Source organism: Rhinoderma darwinii, chromosome 8 (assembly GCF_050947455.1).
Source record: "Rhinoderma darwinii isolate aRhiDar2 chromosome 8, aRhiDar2.hap1, whole genome shotgun sequence".
Classification (NCBI taxonomy): domain Eukaryota; kingdom Metazoa; phylum Chordata; class Amphibia; order Anura; family Rhinodermatidae; genus Rhinoderma; species Rhinoderma darwinii.
This window is the reverse complement of record NC_134694.1, coordinates 5,237,844-5,258,060: the sequence shown is the minus strand read 5'-3', so window position 1 is coordinate 5,258,060 and position 20,217 is coordinate 5,237,844. Positions and strand designations below refer to the sequence as shown.

Sequence of the window (20,217 nt, the reverse complement as noted above, 5' to 3'; positions counted from 1 at the left end):
GAGTAAATAAAGCAGGGACTGTGATGTCTACAGATCCGGGGTGACTCTGTGACTATATGATAGCTCCAAGAGGATGGCGAGGAGTAAAACTAGGTGACCTAGAAAGAAAACACAAGTCACGGTGATGGAGCGTGGACACCGATATATTTGTTATGATCATAATTGCTTTCCAATTGTTGCAAAAAAATAATATAGCGTTTGCATCGCCACATATGGGACGTCCCCGGTCAATGCTAAGAACTGTGTATGTTTAAGATGAGTCCCAGTGAGTTCTATCTCCATCGTCCAGATACTATTGTTTCCGTATCGTAGCCAGATTATTTGCGCAAATACTTGATATTGGTTGTAATAGTTAATAAATATTTGGGTAGCGAAGAAGACGTAATGCATGAGAAATAAAATAACCCCCAAAAAGACCCCTCAGCATCTCCTCATAACGTGTTCGTGTCCATTATGTTTTTACAAGTGACTTTTGCCCGTCGGCCTCTCACCGTCCCCCTGTTTTGTGTCTCTCAGAACCATTGAGCCAGAAGCCCTGAAACAGGGGAATATGAGCTCCCTCGGCTTCACCAGCAAAGAGCAGAGGAACCTGGGGCTTCTTGTCCACCTTATGACCAGCAACCCCAAAATCCTCTACTCCCCTGTGGGGACTGAAGTTGACAAGGTCATCCGCAAGGTGAGAGATTCACGATGACTTGGTTACCTAGGAGAATGTGTTAGACGAGGATGGGTTTGTCTATAGGTTATTTGCTGGGCCAGCTGTAGGTATATGTGGGTGACCATTGAAGTGGGCGCTCCATCTACTCCACCCTTAAGGCCAACCATGCAGTAGACCCCGGTCATGGGGGGGTCACACTCGCTGCAACGACATCAGGGGCAAATTGTAGGAGTCTTTAAATCTTTTTAATGACAATTCATAAAGAAAATATAATAGAAGTATTTAGGTGCCCACATAAATGGTGGCATGCAGTGCCCAGACAGTGCCACAGAATAGCCAGATAAATGCTGCTATACTGAGCCCACCAAAAATAGTGCATATAATGCATTTATAATGCCTAAGTTCTCACATCAATAGTTCCATACAGTGCCCACATATAGTACCAGTGCCCATATTAGTAGTGCCATACAGTGCCCACATATAGTACCAGTGCCCATATTAGTAGTGCCATACAGTGCCCACATATAGTACCAGTGCCCATATTAGTAGTGCCATACAGTGCCCACATATAGTACCAGTGCCCATATTAGTAGTGCCATACAGTGCCCACATATAGTACCAGTGCCCATATTAGTAGTGCCATACAGTGCCCATATATAGTACCAGTGCCCATATTAGTAGTGCCATACAGTGCCCACATATAGTACCAGTGCCCATATTAGTAGTGCCATACAGTGCCCACATATAGTACCAGTGCCCATATTAATAGTGCCATACAGTGCCCACATATAGTACCAGTGCCCATATTAGTAGTGCCATACAGTGCCCACATATAGTACCAGTGCCCATATTAGTAGTGCCATACAGTGCCCACATATAGTACCAGTGCCCATATTAGTAGTGCCATACAGTGCCCACATATAGTACCAGTGCCCATATTAGTAGTGCCATACAGTGCCCACATTAGTAGTGCCATACAGTGCTCACATATAGTACCAGATGTGCCCGTATTAATAGTGCCATACAGTACCCTTATATAGTGTCAGATGGTGCTCATATTAGTGCCATACAGTGCCCACATATAGTACCAGTTGCCCATATTAATAGTACCATACAGTGCCCACAAATAGTATCAGACGGTACCTTTTTTAATAGTGTCATTCAGTGCCCAGACAGTGGCAAAGAACAGCCAAAAAAATAGTACATATATGCCATGGTGCCCTCATATAGTACCAGACGGTGCCCATATTAATAGTGCTATACAGCGCCCACACATAGTGCCAGATGGTGCCCATATTAATAGTGCTATACAGTGCCCTCATATAGTATCAGATGGTGCCCCTACAAAAAATAGTGACATACTTTTCCCCATTATATGCCATACATCACCCCACAAATTGCCCCTTTTAACTTCCCTGTCCTCGCTTCTATGTCTTACCTGGATGGGTAGAGGTCTATGTACAGTGAATTGCGGAGCTGGCATTTTTTTTCAATTTCCAGTTGCCAAAAAAAAAACACCACCCAAGAAAGCGGGCTGTAGGCACCCGACACCTATTGGTGTTTGCTGGGTCCCGACGCTAGAAAAAACTTTGGCTGTTATTTAGGTCAATGAGCCATATACTGCTACATACAGGTCGCCCTCTAGTGGCTCAATCCGTTTTGCTTCTCGTTTCTTTGAATAATATTGTAATGAAAGTTCACTTAAAATAATTTGCACAAGTTGCATGCTGATTTTTTTTTTTTTTTTTTTTTTTGGGAACCCCTGAAGCTTCACTCCGACTTTGTTGCAGTGCATTTGACCCCTGTTTTCTTATAGGCCAATGAGACGTTTGCATTTGTGGGTAACGTGACCCAATACGCCAAGATGTGGATGAATATTTCAGCAGAGATCCGCAGTCTGCTGGAGGACGGGATGCTGCAGCAACGTATTCAGTCACTGCAACAGGTGAGTAAAATGCTGGAGAATTAAAAAAAAAAAATTGTCTCTCAGGGTCCAGACACGTCTGATCCGTCTCTGTACTCGTGATGTCGAAACCAGACCGTGACTTAACAAGATCGGACAGGCAGGCGCAGTCACTCCCCGCCCAGGGAGTTTGCTTGGATGTCCTCGGTGGCTGTCGCTGACGCGTTCCGCAGGACCTCTGATTCTCGTCTCTTGTCTCCTGTCACTTTGACTCTCACGCAGTCTGATTTTGATTTCTCGCAGCTTACCGGCTATCTTCAGAAACAGCCAGAGTTCCTGAAAGGCTCCGACAGCGAATTGCTCCACCGGGTCCTCAGCTCCAACTTTACCGCACTCAACGTCAGCACTCTACTGCAACAGCTGGACACCATCGACAACGCGGCTTGTGGATGGACGCGCTTTATGTCGAAGGTGAGAGAGAAGTCGCTATATGGCGTTATTTCCATTTCCTGCAGGTTATATAGAACGCTTTTGTTCTTTTCTTAAACAGGTCAGTGTGGACATCTTTAAGGGGTTCCCCAATGAGGACAGCATAGTGAACTACACCCTGACCCAGGCGTATCATGACAATGTTACCGTATTTGCAAGTAAGTCTGTACAATCCGATTTATTTACTCCATTTCATCTCCTGTGTCTTTCTTTCTCAATTGTGGCGCCTATTGCAATCTGATATCGATGTCTCGGACCAGCGTGCTATAAGTGGTCCATGTCGAGGTATATAAACATGTCATCCTATGTAACTTCATGTCTCTTTCTCCATTCGTATCCATAACTGAAAAAATTCTGCTGGTTGTCCTTGGAAACCGACAGCGGTTTAGCTCCACCCTGCTGTCAGACATGTGACCCAACTGCCCTGCTCTCAGGTAACCAGCAGAATTCTGACTTTTTCACTTTGGATCTGAACGGAGAAGAAATCATCATGTCACTAAAGATCAGTACAAAATAATTGACATAAAGGATTTACAAAGTTCTTTGTCTTTAAATTCCCGTCTTAAGTTTTTTAATAATAAGAAATCATATTTTGTAGGTGTCATCTTCCAGACCAAACCAGATGGTTCCCTCCCTCCGCATGTCATGTACAAGATCAGACAAAATTCCAGTTTCACCGAAAAAACGAATGAAATCCGTCGGGCCTACTGGAGACCTGGACCCAACACCGGGGGGCGCTTCTACTTCCTCTACGGCTTTGTGTGGATACAAGGTCATTATAGCCTTACTTGTTCTCTGTACATCCGTGGATGATTTATCACGAATGATTGACCTTTTATTTTGCAATTTAAGAGTGCCCGTACACCGGGGGGGGGGGGGCGGCAACAACCTCCAGCTGTTGTGAAACTACAACTCCCAGCATGCCCTGACAGCCAAAGACTCCATTATTCCAGCCAAAGACTGTCTGGGCATGCTGGGAATTTTAGTTTCTCAACAGCTGCAGTGCCAAAGTCTTCCAACCCCTGCCATACATGATGCAGCCAAGAGATGGCCGTGTGTCCGAGAACCGTGCAGCAAAATTTCACCTTGAATTGAAGCGGATAATGCAATTCGGATTTCGTCCCGACAGGTGAAGTACATCGAAGCCATTGTGTATGGGCACCCGAAGAGTTGTCCACTCTTATTTAAATAATGGTTCATCATTGTATAATGAGAGGTTCTGCAACGGTCTAATATACATCGTGTTACAATTTCTCACCATTTTCTGCTTGCTGTCAGTGAATGGAAACATTCTTGTTGACCGAGGCTGATAACGCATCCTTAACGTCATCTACTCACACAGCTACACGGCTCATTACATGAACCTGTTTTAGTTGGACATGATCAGGGAACGCGGTCACTAGGTCCTACAAGTTGAACTGGTTACTGACCTGAATGGCGCGGTCTCCCTGATTCTAGCGCTATTTTTTTATTTTTTTTAATTTTCCTGGACCCCCTATTCCAGAGATATGACCCGCTGTCATGTTGGCTCCCTCTATTCTAATTGGCTGTAGTTAACCAGGTCCACTCATATGTCCTAGTGACAGGTCACCTGTCATGGCGGAGAATTGAATCACAATTCTTTAAGACTTCTGCAGAACTCTCTATCGTGCAATGATTAAACTTTGCATCTGGAAAACCCCTTCAGTCCCTATTGTCAGCTGTAAACACGATCTCATTAAAATGCATCGATCGTTCCATTAATTGCTCCGATTCTCTTTACAGATATGATGGACAGAGCCATAATCAATACCATTGTGGGCCATGACGTAGTGGAACCTGGAAACTATGTGCAGATATTTCCATATCCGTGTTACACACGTGACGAGTAAGTGTGCTTTTAAATAATTAAATACATAGTGCGCTCCCTTCCCGTTGAGCCCTACGTTCGGATTATACGCCAGGAACGGCGTTTACACCAAACCTATCCTTAAGGTTCTCCATTCACCCAAAGGATGCCAAAAGTGCGTCCATTTGGCATCCGTTGGGCTCGTACCTTTATCTTTAACTGTAGATGTAGTCGACACGTGGGAGCCTATTGCCCATGTATGCCACTGCGTACCCATACAGTGGCGTGCTCGCAGGAAACCCTCTTGACCTATACTTCCGATGGAAGGCTCAAACGCAATGGGAACATTTTTACAACATAAATCATTTTTCCTAAATATGTGACCGCAGCTTCCTGTTTGTGATCGAGCACATGATGCCGCTGTGTATGGTCATCTCCTGGGTGTATTCCGTGGCGATGATGATCCAGCACATCGTAGCCGAGAAGGAACATCGCCTGAAAGAGGTAAAAAAAAAAAAAGTAGGAGGAGAATTGTTAACGGGTCCTCCAAGATGACATGAATAACGCAAAGGGAAGGGCGCACGGACTATGACTTTACAATGACAACATGGAGAATGTGTGGATTTAAATCACCATCTACATCAATATCTACATCCTTACCTGGCTGGAATAGTTGCAAATATAAATATATATATATATTTATTTATTGGTCATTATGTATTTGATCATTTTGATCCATACAAATTTCCATCACATCACCGCACCTGACGGTATTAGGGCTTATTCACACGAACGTGGGAAAAATTTGACATTTTTGACGTCTGGGATTCAGCTATGTAGGACCCGTTTTCACGGATCCCCATAGACTTGAATCTACGGAGGGATCCTTCAAAACGGAAGAAAATAAGACATGTTCTATTTTTCAACGGATCCCTTTAAACGGTCCGTTGAAACAACGGCCGTGCGAACGGCCCCATTGAAATGCATGAGTCCGCGTGACGGCCGTTGTTTTAACGGCTGTAACACGGACGTATTCAACGTTCGTGTGAATAAGCCCTTAAGGAGAGAACATGATGACATCAGAATCTCTCAGTAGTGCAGCCTCAGGGTTCAGGCCTGTAAATTGATCCAAGCGGATCTCGGTATAGAATAAAGAAAATTAAAAAAAAAAATTGTATTTTTTTTTACATTTTAATTTGTACGTGAAAGGGTCCTTTTTAATGAACACTGTAGGTCTCCTGGAATTTTCTTTGGCTGCTACGGGGCAACTAAGCAATTTTACATTCCATCAGTTTTGGTACATGAGGCCCATTATGTCACGGAATTGTCTCCCAGGGAGCTGACTGGTACTTTGCTCTTCATCTGGTCTGCGATGCCCGTTCTATTCTCACCGTGGATTGTCCTGTTGTGCCCCCAGGTGATGAAGATGATGGGTCTGAATAACGCCGTGCACTGGGTGGCCTGGTTTATTACAGGCTTTGTCCAGCTCTCGATCTCCGTCACTGCTCTCACCGGCATCCTGAAGTACGGCCAGGTCCTCATGCACAGCAACGTGTTTATCATCTGGCTTTTCCTTTCCATCTACGCTGTGGCCACCATCATGTTTTGGTGAGTATTGTGGAAGTGGAGATTGACGGGTTAGTAACCAAGTTCTATATTACTACGGAGAGGGCAAGGATGAGCCGCCGCATGGTTCGCCGTCAGACGGACAGTTTTGGTTTTTTTTAATATACAAAATAATAGAGTATTCGCTGAATAAATGGCGCCGGGTCTGCAGACCTCCATAGACGTTTATATTACTGGGAGATTCCATTGTTTTTAAAAACATACTGCGGAGAATTACATTCTGCACCAGAATTCGGGCACCAATTGGGCCAAAAAAGTGGCGTACGTGTAGGATTGGGCCATTATTACCTAAATCACGATTAATTGAACATGTAACCTCGATTATGATAAACGCATTTTTAGGCCAAACCCCTTTTTGCATGCCACGCCCCCTATTTACATGCCACGCTATTGAATTAATATAGATCCCCTAAGCCTGCTGTATCCAACTGTATATAATATACCCCCTGACACTGCCCCCACACAGTATGATGCCCCACAGGTGCCCCCACACAGCCCCAATCGTGCCTACATACATACTCCCCTAACCCCGTTCCATCGTTGAGTGGAGGAGATCCCTCTGCTCCTCCGGCCCGTGTGGCTCGGCACAGACTGGTGCGATGACGTCACTGCCTCGTGCCTCTCTTTGCCGAGCCGCTCACGGCTCAGCACAGACAGGAGCGAGGCAGTGACGTCATCGCACGGATCTGCGCTGAGCCGTGAGCGGCCGCCGTTACATAGAGCAGGGAGCCGTCAGTTCCCTGCTCTACCATTCACTATGTAACGCCGGCCGCGTTGGATTCAACTGTATCTGATACAATTGAAACCAGAAAAAACGGAACTGAAAATAACAAAGTGCGCACGACGATGTCGGCTTTCTGTGCTGAATTTCGGTTTCTTTTTTTCTTCGACTAATTGCCTAGCCCTACGTACATGTCATGTGTTGTAGACACTTGTCTAGAAAAGGTAAGCCAGCCAAGAGGTGGCGTAAAAAAAAACCAAAATAAATTATAGAACGAGTCTAGCAAGTTGCGCCAAATTTATCATACAGCGTACAACATTGTGCTAATTTGGGTGCAATTTCTGCCGGTCTGGTCTAGTTTTATCCTGTACATTATTAATCTCACCTACTGATCTAATTGGGTGCCAATACCCTCTGACCATGGACCTGACTTTCCTGCAGCTTCCTGGTGTCAGTACTTTACTCCAAGGCGAAGTTGGCCTCTGCCTGCGGTGGAATCATCTACTTCCTCAGCTACGTTCCCTATATGTACGTGGCGATCCGAGAGGAAGTGGCGCATGATAAGATCACCGCCTTCGAGAAGTGCATCGCTGTAAGTAAATCATCAGATTGTATATTCGTTGGCCATTTTCAGTGGCATCCTGAAAAAAAAATAAAGAATGAATTATTACTGCAATATATGCCAAGAATTCTTTAATCTCCCTATAGATATTATGTCCTCTCCCTATATCGTGTTGAAGTCGTCCTATGTCTTGTACTCTACCCATACAGTCGCTCATGTCTACAACCGCCTTCGGTCTTGGCTCCAAGTACTTTGCACTGTATGAAGTGGCAGGGGTCGGAATCCAGTGGAAAACATTTAGCCAGTCTCCAGTGGAGGGGGACGACTTCAACCTTATGCTGTCTATGATGATGCTGATTATTGACGCAGTGGTGTACGGCATTTTGACCTGGTACATTGAAGCCGTTCACCCAGGTAATGTCATTTTTAGTATTGAAACAGTTTGTAGGAGGAATCTTCCAGCTCACCTTTCAGCAGGTTTTCACACCACACTGCGCCTGGATCGCCGTGACGGCACACGGTAGTAAAGACCGGAAATAAGAGGCAGATGATCCAGCGCAGTGAGGTTAAAATGGAACGTTGTTCCAATTTTATTTCGACTTCTTCTTTAAAAGGAAAGAACTCCCAGATGCAAGGGTAAATACATTTTGATTATGCTTACGCGTTTCAGACGTGTACAACGTCCTTCCTCATGGCTTGTTTGCCATGAGGAAGAAAGTACACGTCTGAAACGCGTAGGCATCATCAAATGTGTTTACCATTAAGTAGCTTAATGTATTTCACTTCTGTGTCCTTCTATTGCATGTTGTTGTTATATGTGCGGTTTATAGGTTGGGGGTGGGGGCAGCGTGAGAATTAACATTCACTGTTGGAGCTTCCTTTACATTACTGCATTAAAACCTAGAAAACATAGAGAACCAAAACAATGGAAGTCCGAGACATTTCTACATAGTGAAGTTAAATGTTTTATGTTCTAGGCATGTATGGACTTCCCCGCCCCTGGTACTTTCCCTTCCAGCGATCCTATTGGCTTGGGAGTGGGCGTATAGAAACCTGGGAGTGGTCTTGGCCATGGTCCCGGCCAACTCGTCTAAGCATCATGGAAGAAGACCAAGCCTGTGCCATGGAGAGTCGAAGACTAGGTATGTGGTGTCCTAGCTACATAGCCTTTTAATCTATAATCTTATAAATTGCAATCTCCACCTTCACAACAATTTTAGTTTTTGTCAAAATGCATCGAAAATGAAAATTGAAGCAACTTTTGAATAGGTTTTAATTAAAAATTTCCTAGCATTTTATTTCTTCAACTCCAATGCGGACCTATGCGTCTCCATGGTAACAGACAACCAACAAGCCCTGCGTAGTCTGATCCTGCAGTCCTATTTTTTCATTTGTCCCCTACTTTATACTAACATACATTCAGTAGGTTAGCAAGAAGTATGGGATAGATGAGTGAGAGAATGACTGCATGATCAGACTACACAGGTTTTGTTTGTTGTCTGTTACTATGGAGACGCACCTAGGTCTGCAAAGGATCTGTAGGAGGTTTTAACCAACATAGTTGGTTTTAGATGCATTCAAACCGAAAAATAAATTGGTTGCCAAGGTGGACATGGCCTTCAACCTAGTTGTCCAAATAATACATATGATATTTTTTGACCCTCCCAGAGGAGACACGTGGTATAGAAGAGGAACCCAATCATCTCCCGTTAGTGGTGTGTATTGACAAACTTACTAAAATCTACAAGACTGGTAAAAAACTGGCACTGAACAAACTGAGCCTAAACCTACACGAGAACCAGGTGGTGTCTTTCCTAGGACACAATGGAGCAGGAAAAACCACCACCATGTAAGTCCTACTTTTACTTTACCCATTCCTTATTGGGATATTCAGGACAGATTAGAAAGTCTTCTAACTCTCTCTGCCCGTACAGGTCCATCCTCACCGGCCTGTTTCCACCAACCTCTGGTTCGGCCACCATCTATGGGCATGATATTCGTACAGAAATGAATGAGATTCGGAAAAGTTTGGGGATGTGTCCTCAACACAACGTGCTCTTTGACAAACTGACCGTAGAAGAACATCTCTGGTTTTACTCCCGACTGAAGGGCATGGCTGAGGAGGCAATCCGCAAGGAGATGGACAAGTACGTACTGAGAAAGCCTTACTGATGTTTGTACTTGTTTCGTTGTGTTTCAACGTTATCTTGGTCATTCGAGAACAAAATATTCTTCTCCTGGGTATTCGTATAAATCATAGGACGCTAAACTTAAAGGGGTTCTCTGCTTTGGACAATCCCTACTTGTTAATAAGCTGATCACAGATTTGTCTCCTTGCTGGGACCCCTAGCGATCACCTGTAATCGGTGGGATAACTTGACAGTAACTCTTCAATTTCCCTGCAGTGCCACCACAGGCGAAATTAAGTATTACACAGTGCTCATTCATATCAATGTGTTGTCTGTAATACAGGACAGCTCCTCTATGTAACCGCTCTCCACTCTGGACAAGAGATCAGGATCTTGAACAAAGGACCCCCTCTCTATTACCCAGAATTCTCGAATAGGGTGTATGACAATGGGTTTTCTAAACTGGACGACCTTTTTTAAGAACCCCCCTGTATTTTAAATAAAGACCCAGCCAGCTGCGACTAGATCGTTCTTCCATTTGCTCCTGCACTGCATGTTTGCACACCCAGTCAAGACCCAAATTGTGCAAATACGACACTCCAGTCTGCTTTGATGGAAAACGTTCTCCCAAGTGCCATTTTTACTGTTAGCAAGCCTCAACGGTCTTGTAGTCTTGGGTGCAGAAGGTTCCGTGGAACTGGAGTAGCAGCGGTAAAGCAGGCGGATGCCTCAGTAAAAGGTCCGACCACCCCTGTGGACCTCATGGTTGATATGCCACTGGCTCCCTCCATGATACTTTAATATTTTCTTTTGAAACCCCAATGGGGATTAAGATAAGTTTTTCCAAATCCCTTTTAGGCTACATTCAGATGAGCATGTCCGATATGCGCGCGTAAAAAAACGCAGCGTTTTTCCTACTTTTCATGTCCACGTGCCATCAGTGTGCGTTGCGCATTGGCATCCGTGTGCTTTGTGTGTGGCATGCTTTTTTATTTTTTTCCATGTCCGTGAAAGCACTTTATTTTTAATTGTTTTTAATTTTTCTGCATTTCTTTGTAACTGATGTGTGAAATACGGATGTCGTCCGTGGCTTTCACGCACCCATAGACTACAATGAGCGACTAGGTGCGCAAAGAAGCACCAATATAAGACCTGCAGTCCGTTTCACGCAACGGACACTCGCTATGTGAAAACTCACGCACGCCTGAATAGCCCCATTGAAATAAATGGGTCCGTGAGCTGTCCGTTATTTCAATGCACCACGCTCGTCTCAATGAGACCTTATTGTGTAATTTGTTTTCTTGATCTTGATACCAAACGATTACTGCGGTTTGTTTAAGGGTTCGATATTTCAGAGCGTAATGGAAGTTGCTGACATTAATTGAGATTTATCTGTAGCTTTGACATATCAGGAGATCGAGACAATTCGAAGAATATTGACGTTGCGGCTTGGGAGATTCTTGTATTGGATATTTGCCACTTGCTGCATTTTGCATTTGATACTAAAGTGACGGCTAATGTTCGTGGTAGATCTACTATCTAATTCAACAGTACCTGAATAAAGGCCCTTTTACATCAGCCGACACTTGGCCGGTGCAGCGAGCGGCGATCAATGAGACATGGTTGATCGGCGCTCGTTTGCTCCTGTCACGCAGAGCTATGGATGGGGACGAGCGCTCGTTACTCCGATCGATCATCCCCATACTCGCCCAGTGTAAAACCCCCTTATCCATGTGGAGCAGCTGATCGTCCTAAGTTATTGCTTGACCTGGAATTCTCTTAAAGGTTAAAATGTATTCTACCTATATCCTCTCCTCTCTAGGATGATTGAAGACTTGGAGTTATCAAACAAACGGCACTCTTCGGTCCAAACCCTATCCGGAGGAATGAAAAGGAAACTTTCTGTGGCCATCGCTTTTGTTGGTGGGTCCAAAGCTGTTATATTGGATGAGCCGACAGCCGGCGTTGACCCCTATGCAAGAAGAGCAATATGGGATCTCATTCTGAAGTACAAACAAGGTAAGACCCTTGAGCATTTCACTCTTTAGTTCTCATTGGACCTTCAGTTGTGACTGTCGAATATTTAATATTCCATAGGCCACACGATCCTTCTCTCCACCCATCACATGGATGAAGCCGACCTCCTGGGGGACCGTATTGCTATTATTTCTCATGGGAAGCTGAAGTGCTGCGGTTCTCCATTGTTTCTGAAAAGCACCTATGGAGATGGCTATAAACTGACGGTGGTGAAAAAACAGAGTAGCCCAGGTTAGTAATTAGATGGCACGTCGTACGTGAAGCATTTAGTGCCAGTTCACACGGAAACCGCATCGGAAAACGGGCGAAAATGCCTCCCATTGATTTCGGAAAAACCGTCTCGCGGGATAAAGAAGCGACATGCCCTATTTTGGGGCGTTTACGTCTCCGACCTCCCATTGACCTCAATGGGAGGCAGAGAAAGCGTATTTCGCTGTGTTTTTTGCCTGCTGCGCTCAATGGCCGCGGGCTTAAAAACGCCGCAAAAAAAACGTGGCAAAAGGCGTGCAGGCAGATCAAAATTTTGATGCAGTATTTTCGGCCGGCAAAAAAGCTCCATGTGAACAGGGCCTTATGTGTAGCGAATGGGTTTGGTAAGCAAAATGAAAAGAACCTCCGCTGCTTTCCTTAGTTCGGTTAAAGGGGTTTTCCAGGAGTTTTATATTGGGGTATCCTTCATCAATATTCGATATGTGGGGGTCTGACTCGGGGTCCCAGGAGTCGTACCCCCACCGATCTTATATTTATGACTTATCCTAAGGATGGGCCATCAATCTAAAAGTCCCAGAAAACTCCTTTAATTAATTTCTCTTCTCTCCTTCTTGCTTTTACCCACCCTTTTAGATAACCGCTCAACCTCCTGTATCCGCCCTTGTTCAGAACCACGGGTGTCTCAGTTCATTAAGAAATATGTGACCTCCTGCCTCCTGGTCTCTGACACAAATACAGAGCTGTCCTACATCCTCCCCAGTGAGTCCGTCAGAAAAGGCTGTTTCGAGCGTCTCTTCCAGGTACCCCGAGCTTTAAGATGACCGTCCATTGGTTTACTAACATTATTAAAGTGCCATCAAGTGGATTTTGACGCTTGAAAACCACTACGCGTTTCTCTATTACGCTGCTGTCCTTGTTTTTAACGTGTTGTGTTGAATTTATCCCCCCAGCATCTGGAGCAGAATCTTAGTGACCTAGATTTAACCAGCTTTGGACTGATGGACACCACCTTGGAAGAAGTTTTCCTCAAGGTGTCAGAAGAAGACCAGTCTCTTGAAAACAGTGATGCAGGTTTGTCCAAGAATACGAAACCGACTTGAGAAATGGGTTGATGATCTCCTCGACCTAAAAATCATGACTTCTTGTCTACCAGATATGAAGGAGTCCAAGAAAGACACTTTGAGGCCGGTTATTCAGCCAGATTCCAGCACTGATCACTCCCCATTGGCTGAGCCAGAAGACAAACCAGAAGTCGAACTCAATAATTTTGCGTCAGGAATTCCGCCGGGTCAGTCCCCGGGTTCTCTGCGTTCCGGTTCATCCTCGTCTGTGGGATCTGTCAGAGGAGAGGAAGGTGGAGCGTATGCAGAGTTCTACGGTGACTACTCTCCATTGTTTGATACTTCACAATATGCGGAGAACCTCAGCCTACACGGTAGGTGGATAAAAAAAAAAAAGTGAATGGATCTGTACACAGACATTTCCATTTTTCTTCCATTCTTTTATCTTCAATAAATTCTGCAACGCATCTAACTTTTTGAAAGCCAAAACATACCGTATTTTTCGGACTATAAGACGCAGTTTTTAGCCAGAATGAATCTTGCTAAAAAGTCCCTGCGTCTTATATTCGGCAGTCAAGGGATCTGGCAGCGCCGGGCCCCCTGACCGCTTCTTAATTAACCCCTTCCAGACCCATGATGTGGCGGCACATCATGGAGCGAGGAGGGGATGATGTTTGGAGCGGGCTCACGCGCTGCGCCCGCTCCGTACACTGCAGGTGTCAGCTGTGTTTTACAGCTGACACGCTCCTCCAACAGCCAGGAATAGCGATGGTTCATTTATAGGGGTCTTCACATGAAGGACATTTATGATCTATCCACAGGATATGTCGTAAATGTCAGATCGATGCGGGTACCATCTCTAGGACCCGCATCTATTTCTAGAGCTGGGCCCCCTAAACCCCGTTCTATCTTACCCGGCTCTGCTGTCTCCCTTCCTGGTTAGGTGGTCGGGAGTTACGGAAACAGCCGAGTGCTCGCTGAGCTATGCTGTTTCCGTAGCTCCCATAGAAGCGAATGGGAGTTACGGAAACGGCGTAGCACCGCGAACTACGCTGTTTCCGGAACTCAGTAGCTACGACAACAGGGTACGTGGTCGAGTTACGGAAACAGCGTAGCATTCTACGCGGCTTCTGTAACTGGCATTCACTATTATGGGAGTTACGAAATCAGTATTGCAGTGTATTGTACCAGCGATCTAATGATCGCTGGTTAAAGTCCCCTAGGGGAACTAATAAAATATGTAAAATAAAAAAAAAACATTAGAGAAATTTTCAGGTGTGTAAAAAAAAAAAAAAAAAAAATAAGTTAAAAAATACTTTTGCCATCTTTCCCCAAGCACAATGTAAAAAATAAAATAAATAAAAATGGTATCACTGCGTCCGTAAAAGTCAGAAACTATTACAATATAGCAGCATTTGACTTGCGCGGTGAATTGCGTAAAAAACTAAAATTTAAAACCCCAGAATCGTTGTTTTTTGGTCACCATATTGCTAAACATAATGAAATAAAAAGTGATAAAAAGATCGTATGTACCAAAAAATGGTGCCAATAAAAACTACAACTCGTCCTGCAAAAAATAAGCCCTCACATCGCTGAACCGATCAAATAATAGAAAACTTATGGCTCTCAGAATGTGGTGAAACCGAACAAATAATTTTTTTTTAACCAACAGTTTTTTTTCTTTGTAAAAGGTATAAAATCGAACATATTTTTCCTATTACACTGTTGTCTACAACCTGCGTGCGTCTTATAGTCCGAAAAATACGGTACTTCAATGTGTTACTTAGGGTATGTTGAAACGCACTGTTTTCAGAAGTAATTCGGGCGTTTTACGCCTGAAAAAACGCCCCTAATACGCCTAAGAACATCTGCCCGTTGCTTGCAATGGGTTTTACGATGTTCTGTTCCCACGAAGTGTTATTTTACGCGTCGCTGTCAAAATACGGCGCGTAAAAAGACACCCGCGAAAAAAGTGCATGTCACTACTTGGGCTGTTTTTTGGAGCCATTTTCCATTGACTCCATTAAAAAACAGCTCCAATAACGTCCGTAAAATACGCCGCGAAAAACGCGAGTTGCTAGAAAAACGTCTGAAAATCAGGAGCTGTTTTCGCCTGAAAACCGCTCCGTATTTTCAGACGTGTTTTGCTACTGTGTGTGAACATACCCTAAGATGTGCTCCGGTTCCACAAGATAAATAAACCGCTCCGGGAAGGCATTACTGACTATCCTGTCTGTCCTTGGTTTGCAGATTCGGAGGAAGAGGAGCCTGTCGTGGACGGCCAAGGCAGCTACAAGTTGGAAGGATCCTGGTTGAAGTTACGACAGTTCCATGGACTGATTGTTAAACGTTTTCACTGTGCCAAAAGGAACACCAAAGCCCTCTTCTCCCAGATCCTGCTGCCCGCTTTCTTTGTATGCGTTGCCATGACCGTGGCATTGTCTGTGCCGGAGATAGGTAAGTGCCGTTTCTCCTTAGGCCACGTTCAGACCACGTGCAATTGTAGCAGATTTTTGGTGTGGATTTCACCCTTTGCAATGCATAGGGTGAAATCCGCTGCAAAATCTTCATGTAACACATGCAGATTTGTGGCGAAATCCGCGGCGGGAAGAGTCCGCTGGGCGGGGATTTATCGCTACTTTCCAAAACCTCCTAAATGTCAAATGCATAATATGACGTTCTAATTACCGATCTGATCATAACATGCCGGTCTAAAGAGATCTCGGAGTATAGACTCTCTGCGGACTATAGACTGCCTTATAGTATTTATACGTTTCTGTCTAATCATCGGGAGGGTTTCTGACAATTAGCGTGTTTTTTTTTTTTTCTTTTAGGTGATCTCCCGCCGCTGATATTGTCCCCATCTCAGTATCACAACTATACTCAGCCCAAGGGTAACTTTGTACCGTACGCGAACGAAGAGCAGCCGGCGTACAGGTCAGTACAAAGTGTCCATGAAAATCAATGCAATGCAAAATATAAGGTGTTACCCTAAGGATCTAGAGTCCAGCTGTAATTTTTCTATTGCGGTGTGATCTGATTGGTCGCCAGGGCCTAGTTGTCCACTTATTTATTCATTCATTCATTCATTTGTCAGTTTATATTTGGAAGGAGATTATACAGCTAGCGTGGCCTTTGATATCACAACCATTGTCCAGCAATGGATACTTTATCACTGCCGATAATCTAGATCCCCAACTATCCATCTTGTTAACGAAGGGATATTCCATATTAGACCTGGTGTAGAAAAAAAAAATATGGAGGTTGCCACCAAAATCCACGCTCTGTTTGAGAGTGCTGCCATTTTCCATATGCACCAGCCGATAGTGGACCATGATGCCCTCCTGCCAATGGCTTTGATGTGTAAACCAACCCGGTTTGGCCGTGACTCGTAGGCCAAATTGGACTCTACTTCTAGATTTAAGACCATGTTTGACCAACTTGTCGTCTATTGTTCTTTCAGACTAAAACTGTCCCCCGACGCCAGTCCTCAGATGCTTGCTAACACGTTTTACCTGCCTTCTGGTATCGGGGCTACTTGCGTTCTGAAGACTGCATTTAACAGCACCTTGGATCAACTGGTGCAATCCCTCAACTTAAACAGTAACGAGTCCAAGATGCTGGCAGCCCAGTACTTTGATGCCATGTGTGTGGATTCTTTTACCCAGGGGCTACCGCTGTCCAACTTTGTGCCACCACCACCCTCTCCAGCCCCTTCTGAGTACCCAACGGAGGAAGACCCAGCTCATCCGTGGAATGCCACCACTTATTCACCACCCTCTGTACCTGGTAAGGATAAGTTTATATTTCGGTGTTTACTAGACCCCAAAAAAATAAAATTGAAAAGTCTCCATTCCTAAGAAGAAGCCCCCATGTACAAACCGTTCTTGATAAAATTGGTCTCTCTTAGTTTACTCACATCATTTAGTGCAAATTACAGACAAAGGTTTTCCCATAATCAATATTTATCACCTATCCACATAAATATCTGATTGGTGGGGATCCGACAGCTGGGACCCCCACCGATCACAAAAACTGGCTTACCTTGGGAGCCCCACATGAATTAATGGAGCGGTGGTCAAGCATGCGCCCTACCGCTCCATTCCTATAGGGCTCCCAGGAACGGCAAAGTATTCCCATTCTCATAATCGAGGGGGTCCCAGCGGTTGGACTCCCACTGATCAGATATTTATGTGGATAGGCGATAAATATTGATTATGGGAAAACCCCTTTAAAGCACTAAAATAGATCCTTTTCCACTCATCCAGCGGAAGACATCACCACAACTCCTTCTCTACCCCGGCGCATCCACGAGCCAGTCAGGTGCACATGTTCCATGCAAGGGACAGGCTTCTCTTGTCCAAGTGGGGTTGGTGGTCACCCACCACTGATGAAGGTTGTCACTGGGGACATCATGGTGGACATCAGTGGACGGAACGTGAGTGAATATCTTCTGTATACTTCAGATCGGTTCAGATTGCACAGGTGAGTCGAGGTGCCCTGATATGATTGGTTTACCTTGATTAAAAGTGCCTTTATAGAGGTCTTCCAAATTTCCTAAATATAGGTACGGGGCAGTGACATTTGGAAACGTGCAAAAAGCTATACCAGCATCCTTTGGGACAAAGGCACCCCCTATGTTACGGAAGATTGCAGTTAGACACACGGCACTAATACTGCTCCTATATACAAGAATATAACTACTATAATACTGCCTCTATATACAAGAATATAACTACTATAATTCTGCTCCTATATACAAGAATATAACTACTATAATACTGCCCCCTATATACAAGAATATAACTACTATAATACTGCCCCTATATACAAGAATATAACTACTATAATACTGCCCCCTATATATAAGAATATAACTACTATAATACTGCCTCTATATACAAGAATATAACTACTATAATACTGCTCCTATATACAAGAATACAACTACTATAATACTGCCTCTATATACAAGAATACAACTACTATAATACTGCCTCTATATACAAGAATATAACGACTATAATTCTGCTCCTATATACAAGAATATAACTACTATAATACTGCTCCTATATACAAGAATACAACTACTATAATACTGCCCCCTATGTCCAGAAATAGAACTACTACAATACTGCCCCTTATGTCCAGAAATAGAACTACTACAATACTGCCCCCTATGTACAAGAATATAACTACTATAGCACTGCCCCTTATGTACAAGAACATAACTACTATAATACTGCCCCCTATATATAAGAATATAACTACCATAATACTGCCCCTATGTACAAGAATATAACTACTATAATACTGCCCCATATGTACAAGAATATAACTACTATAATACTGCCTCCTATATACAAGAATATAACTACTATAATACAGCCCCCTATATACAAGAATATAACTACTATAATACTGCCCCCTATGTACAAGAATATAACTACTATAATACTGCCCCCTATATACAAGAATATAACTACTATAATACAGCCCCCTATATACAAGAATATAACTACTATAATACTGCCCCCTATATACAAGAATATAACTACTATAATACTGCTCATATACAAAAATATAACTACTATAATACTGCCCCTACGTACAAGAATATAACTACTATAATACTGCCCCTATATACAAGAATATAACTACTATAATACTGCTCCTATATACAAGAATATAACTACTATAATACTGCCCCCTATATACAAGAATATAACTACTATAATACTGCTCCTATATACAAGAATATAACTACTATAATACTGCCCCTATATACAAGAATATAACTACTATAATACTGCTCCTATATACAAGAATATAGCTACTATAATACTGCTCCTATATACAAGAATATAACTACTATAATACTGCCCCCTATATACAAGAATATAACTACTATAATACTGCCCCTATATACAAGAATATAACTACTATAATACTGCCTCCTATATACAAGAATATAACTACTATAATACTGCCCCCTATGTACAAGAATATAACTACTATAATACTGCCCCCTATATACAAGAATATAACTACTATAATACAGCTCCTATATACAAGAATATAACTACTATAATACTGCCCACTATATACAAGAATATAACTACTATAATACTGCTCCTATATACAAGAATATAACTACTATAATACTGCTCCTATATACAAGAATATAACTACTATAATACTGCTCCTATATACAAGAATATAACTACTATAATACTGCCCCTATATACAGGAATATAACTACTATAATACTGCCCCCTATATACAAGAATATAACTACTATAATACTGCTCCTATATACAAGAATATAACTACTATAATACTGCCCCCTATATACAAGAATATAACTACTATAATACTGCCCCCTATATACAAGAATATAACTACTATAATACTGCTCCTAAATACAAGAATATAACTACTATAATACTGCTCCTATATACAAGAATATAACTACTATAATACTGCCCCCTATATACAAGAATATAACTACTATAATACTGCTCCCTGTATACAAGAATATAACTACTAAAATACTGCTCCTATATACAAGAATATAACTACTATAATACTGCCCCTATATACAAGAATATAACTACTATAATACTGCTCCTAAATACAAGAATATAACTACTATAATACTGCTCCTATATACAAGACTAGAACTACTATAATACTGCCCCCTATATACAAGAATATAACTACTATAATACTGCCCCCTATGTACAAGAATATAACTACTATAATACTGCCCCTATACACAAGAATATAACTACTATAATACTGCCCCCTATATACAGGAATATAACTACTATAATACTGCTCCCTATATACAAGAATATAACTACTATAATACTGCTCCTATATACAAGAATATAACTACTATAATACTGCCCCTATATACAAGAATATAACTACTATAATACTGCTCCTATATACAAGAATATAACTACTATAATACTGCTCCTATATACA

General features: G+C 42.9%; 1 protein-coding gene across 1 annotated transcript in view; it reads left to right on the top strand.

Moving 5' to 3' along the window:
• The window catches only part of ABCA2 (ATP binding cassette subfamily A member 2), a 70,505-nt gene that overhangs the window by 32,234 nt on the left and 18,054 nt on the right, over positions 1-20,217 (top strand). Inside the window, exons 10-32 of the mRNA XM_075834547.1 lie at positions 517-676; positions 2,475-2,603; positions 2,865-3,032; positions 3,112-3,208; positions 3,649-3,822; positions 4,815-4,917; positions 5,268-5,382; positions 6,296-6,486; positions 7,667-7,817; positions 7,997-8,201; positions 8,765-8,929; positions 9,456-9,636; positions 9,722-9,934; positions 11,739-11,935; positions 12,014-12,184; positions 12,797-12,963; positions 13,114-13,234; positions 13,317-13,598; positions 15,475-15,681; positions 16,059-16,161; positions 16,688-17,013; positions 17,493-17,709; positions 17,792-17,891. Of these exons, the coding sequence (XP_075690662.1) occupies positions 517-676; positions 2,475-2,603; positions 2,865-3,032; positions 3,112-3,208; positions 3,649-3,822; positions 4,815-4,917; positions 5,268-5,382; positions 6,296-6,486; positions 7,667-7,817; positions 7,997-8,201; positions 8,765-8,929; positions 9,456-9,636; positions 9,722-9,934; positions 11,739-11,935; positions 12,014-12,184; positions 12,797-12,963; positions 13,114-13,234; positions 13,317-13,598; positions 15,475-15,681; positions 16,059-16,161; positions 16,688-17,013; positions 17,493-17,709; positions 17,792-17,891 (3,943 nt within the window). The remainder of the gene's footprint in view (positions 1-516; positions 677-2,474; positions 2,604-2,864; positions 3,033-3,111; positions 3,209-3,648; positions 3,823-4,814; positions 4,918-5,267; positions 5,383-6,295; positions 6,487-7,666; positions 7,818-7,996; positions 8,202-8,764; positions 8,930-9,455; positions 9,637-9,721; positions 9,935-11,738; positions 11,936-12,013; positions 12,185-12,796; positions 12,964-13,113; positions 13,235-13,316; positions 13,599-15,474; positions 15,682-16,058; positions 16,162-16,687; positions 17,014-17,492; positions 17,710-17,791; positions 17,892-20,217) is intronic.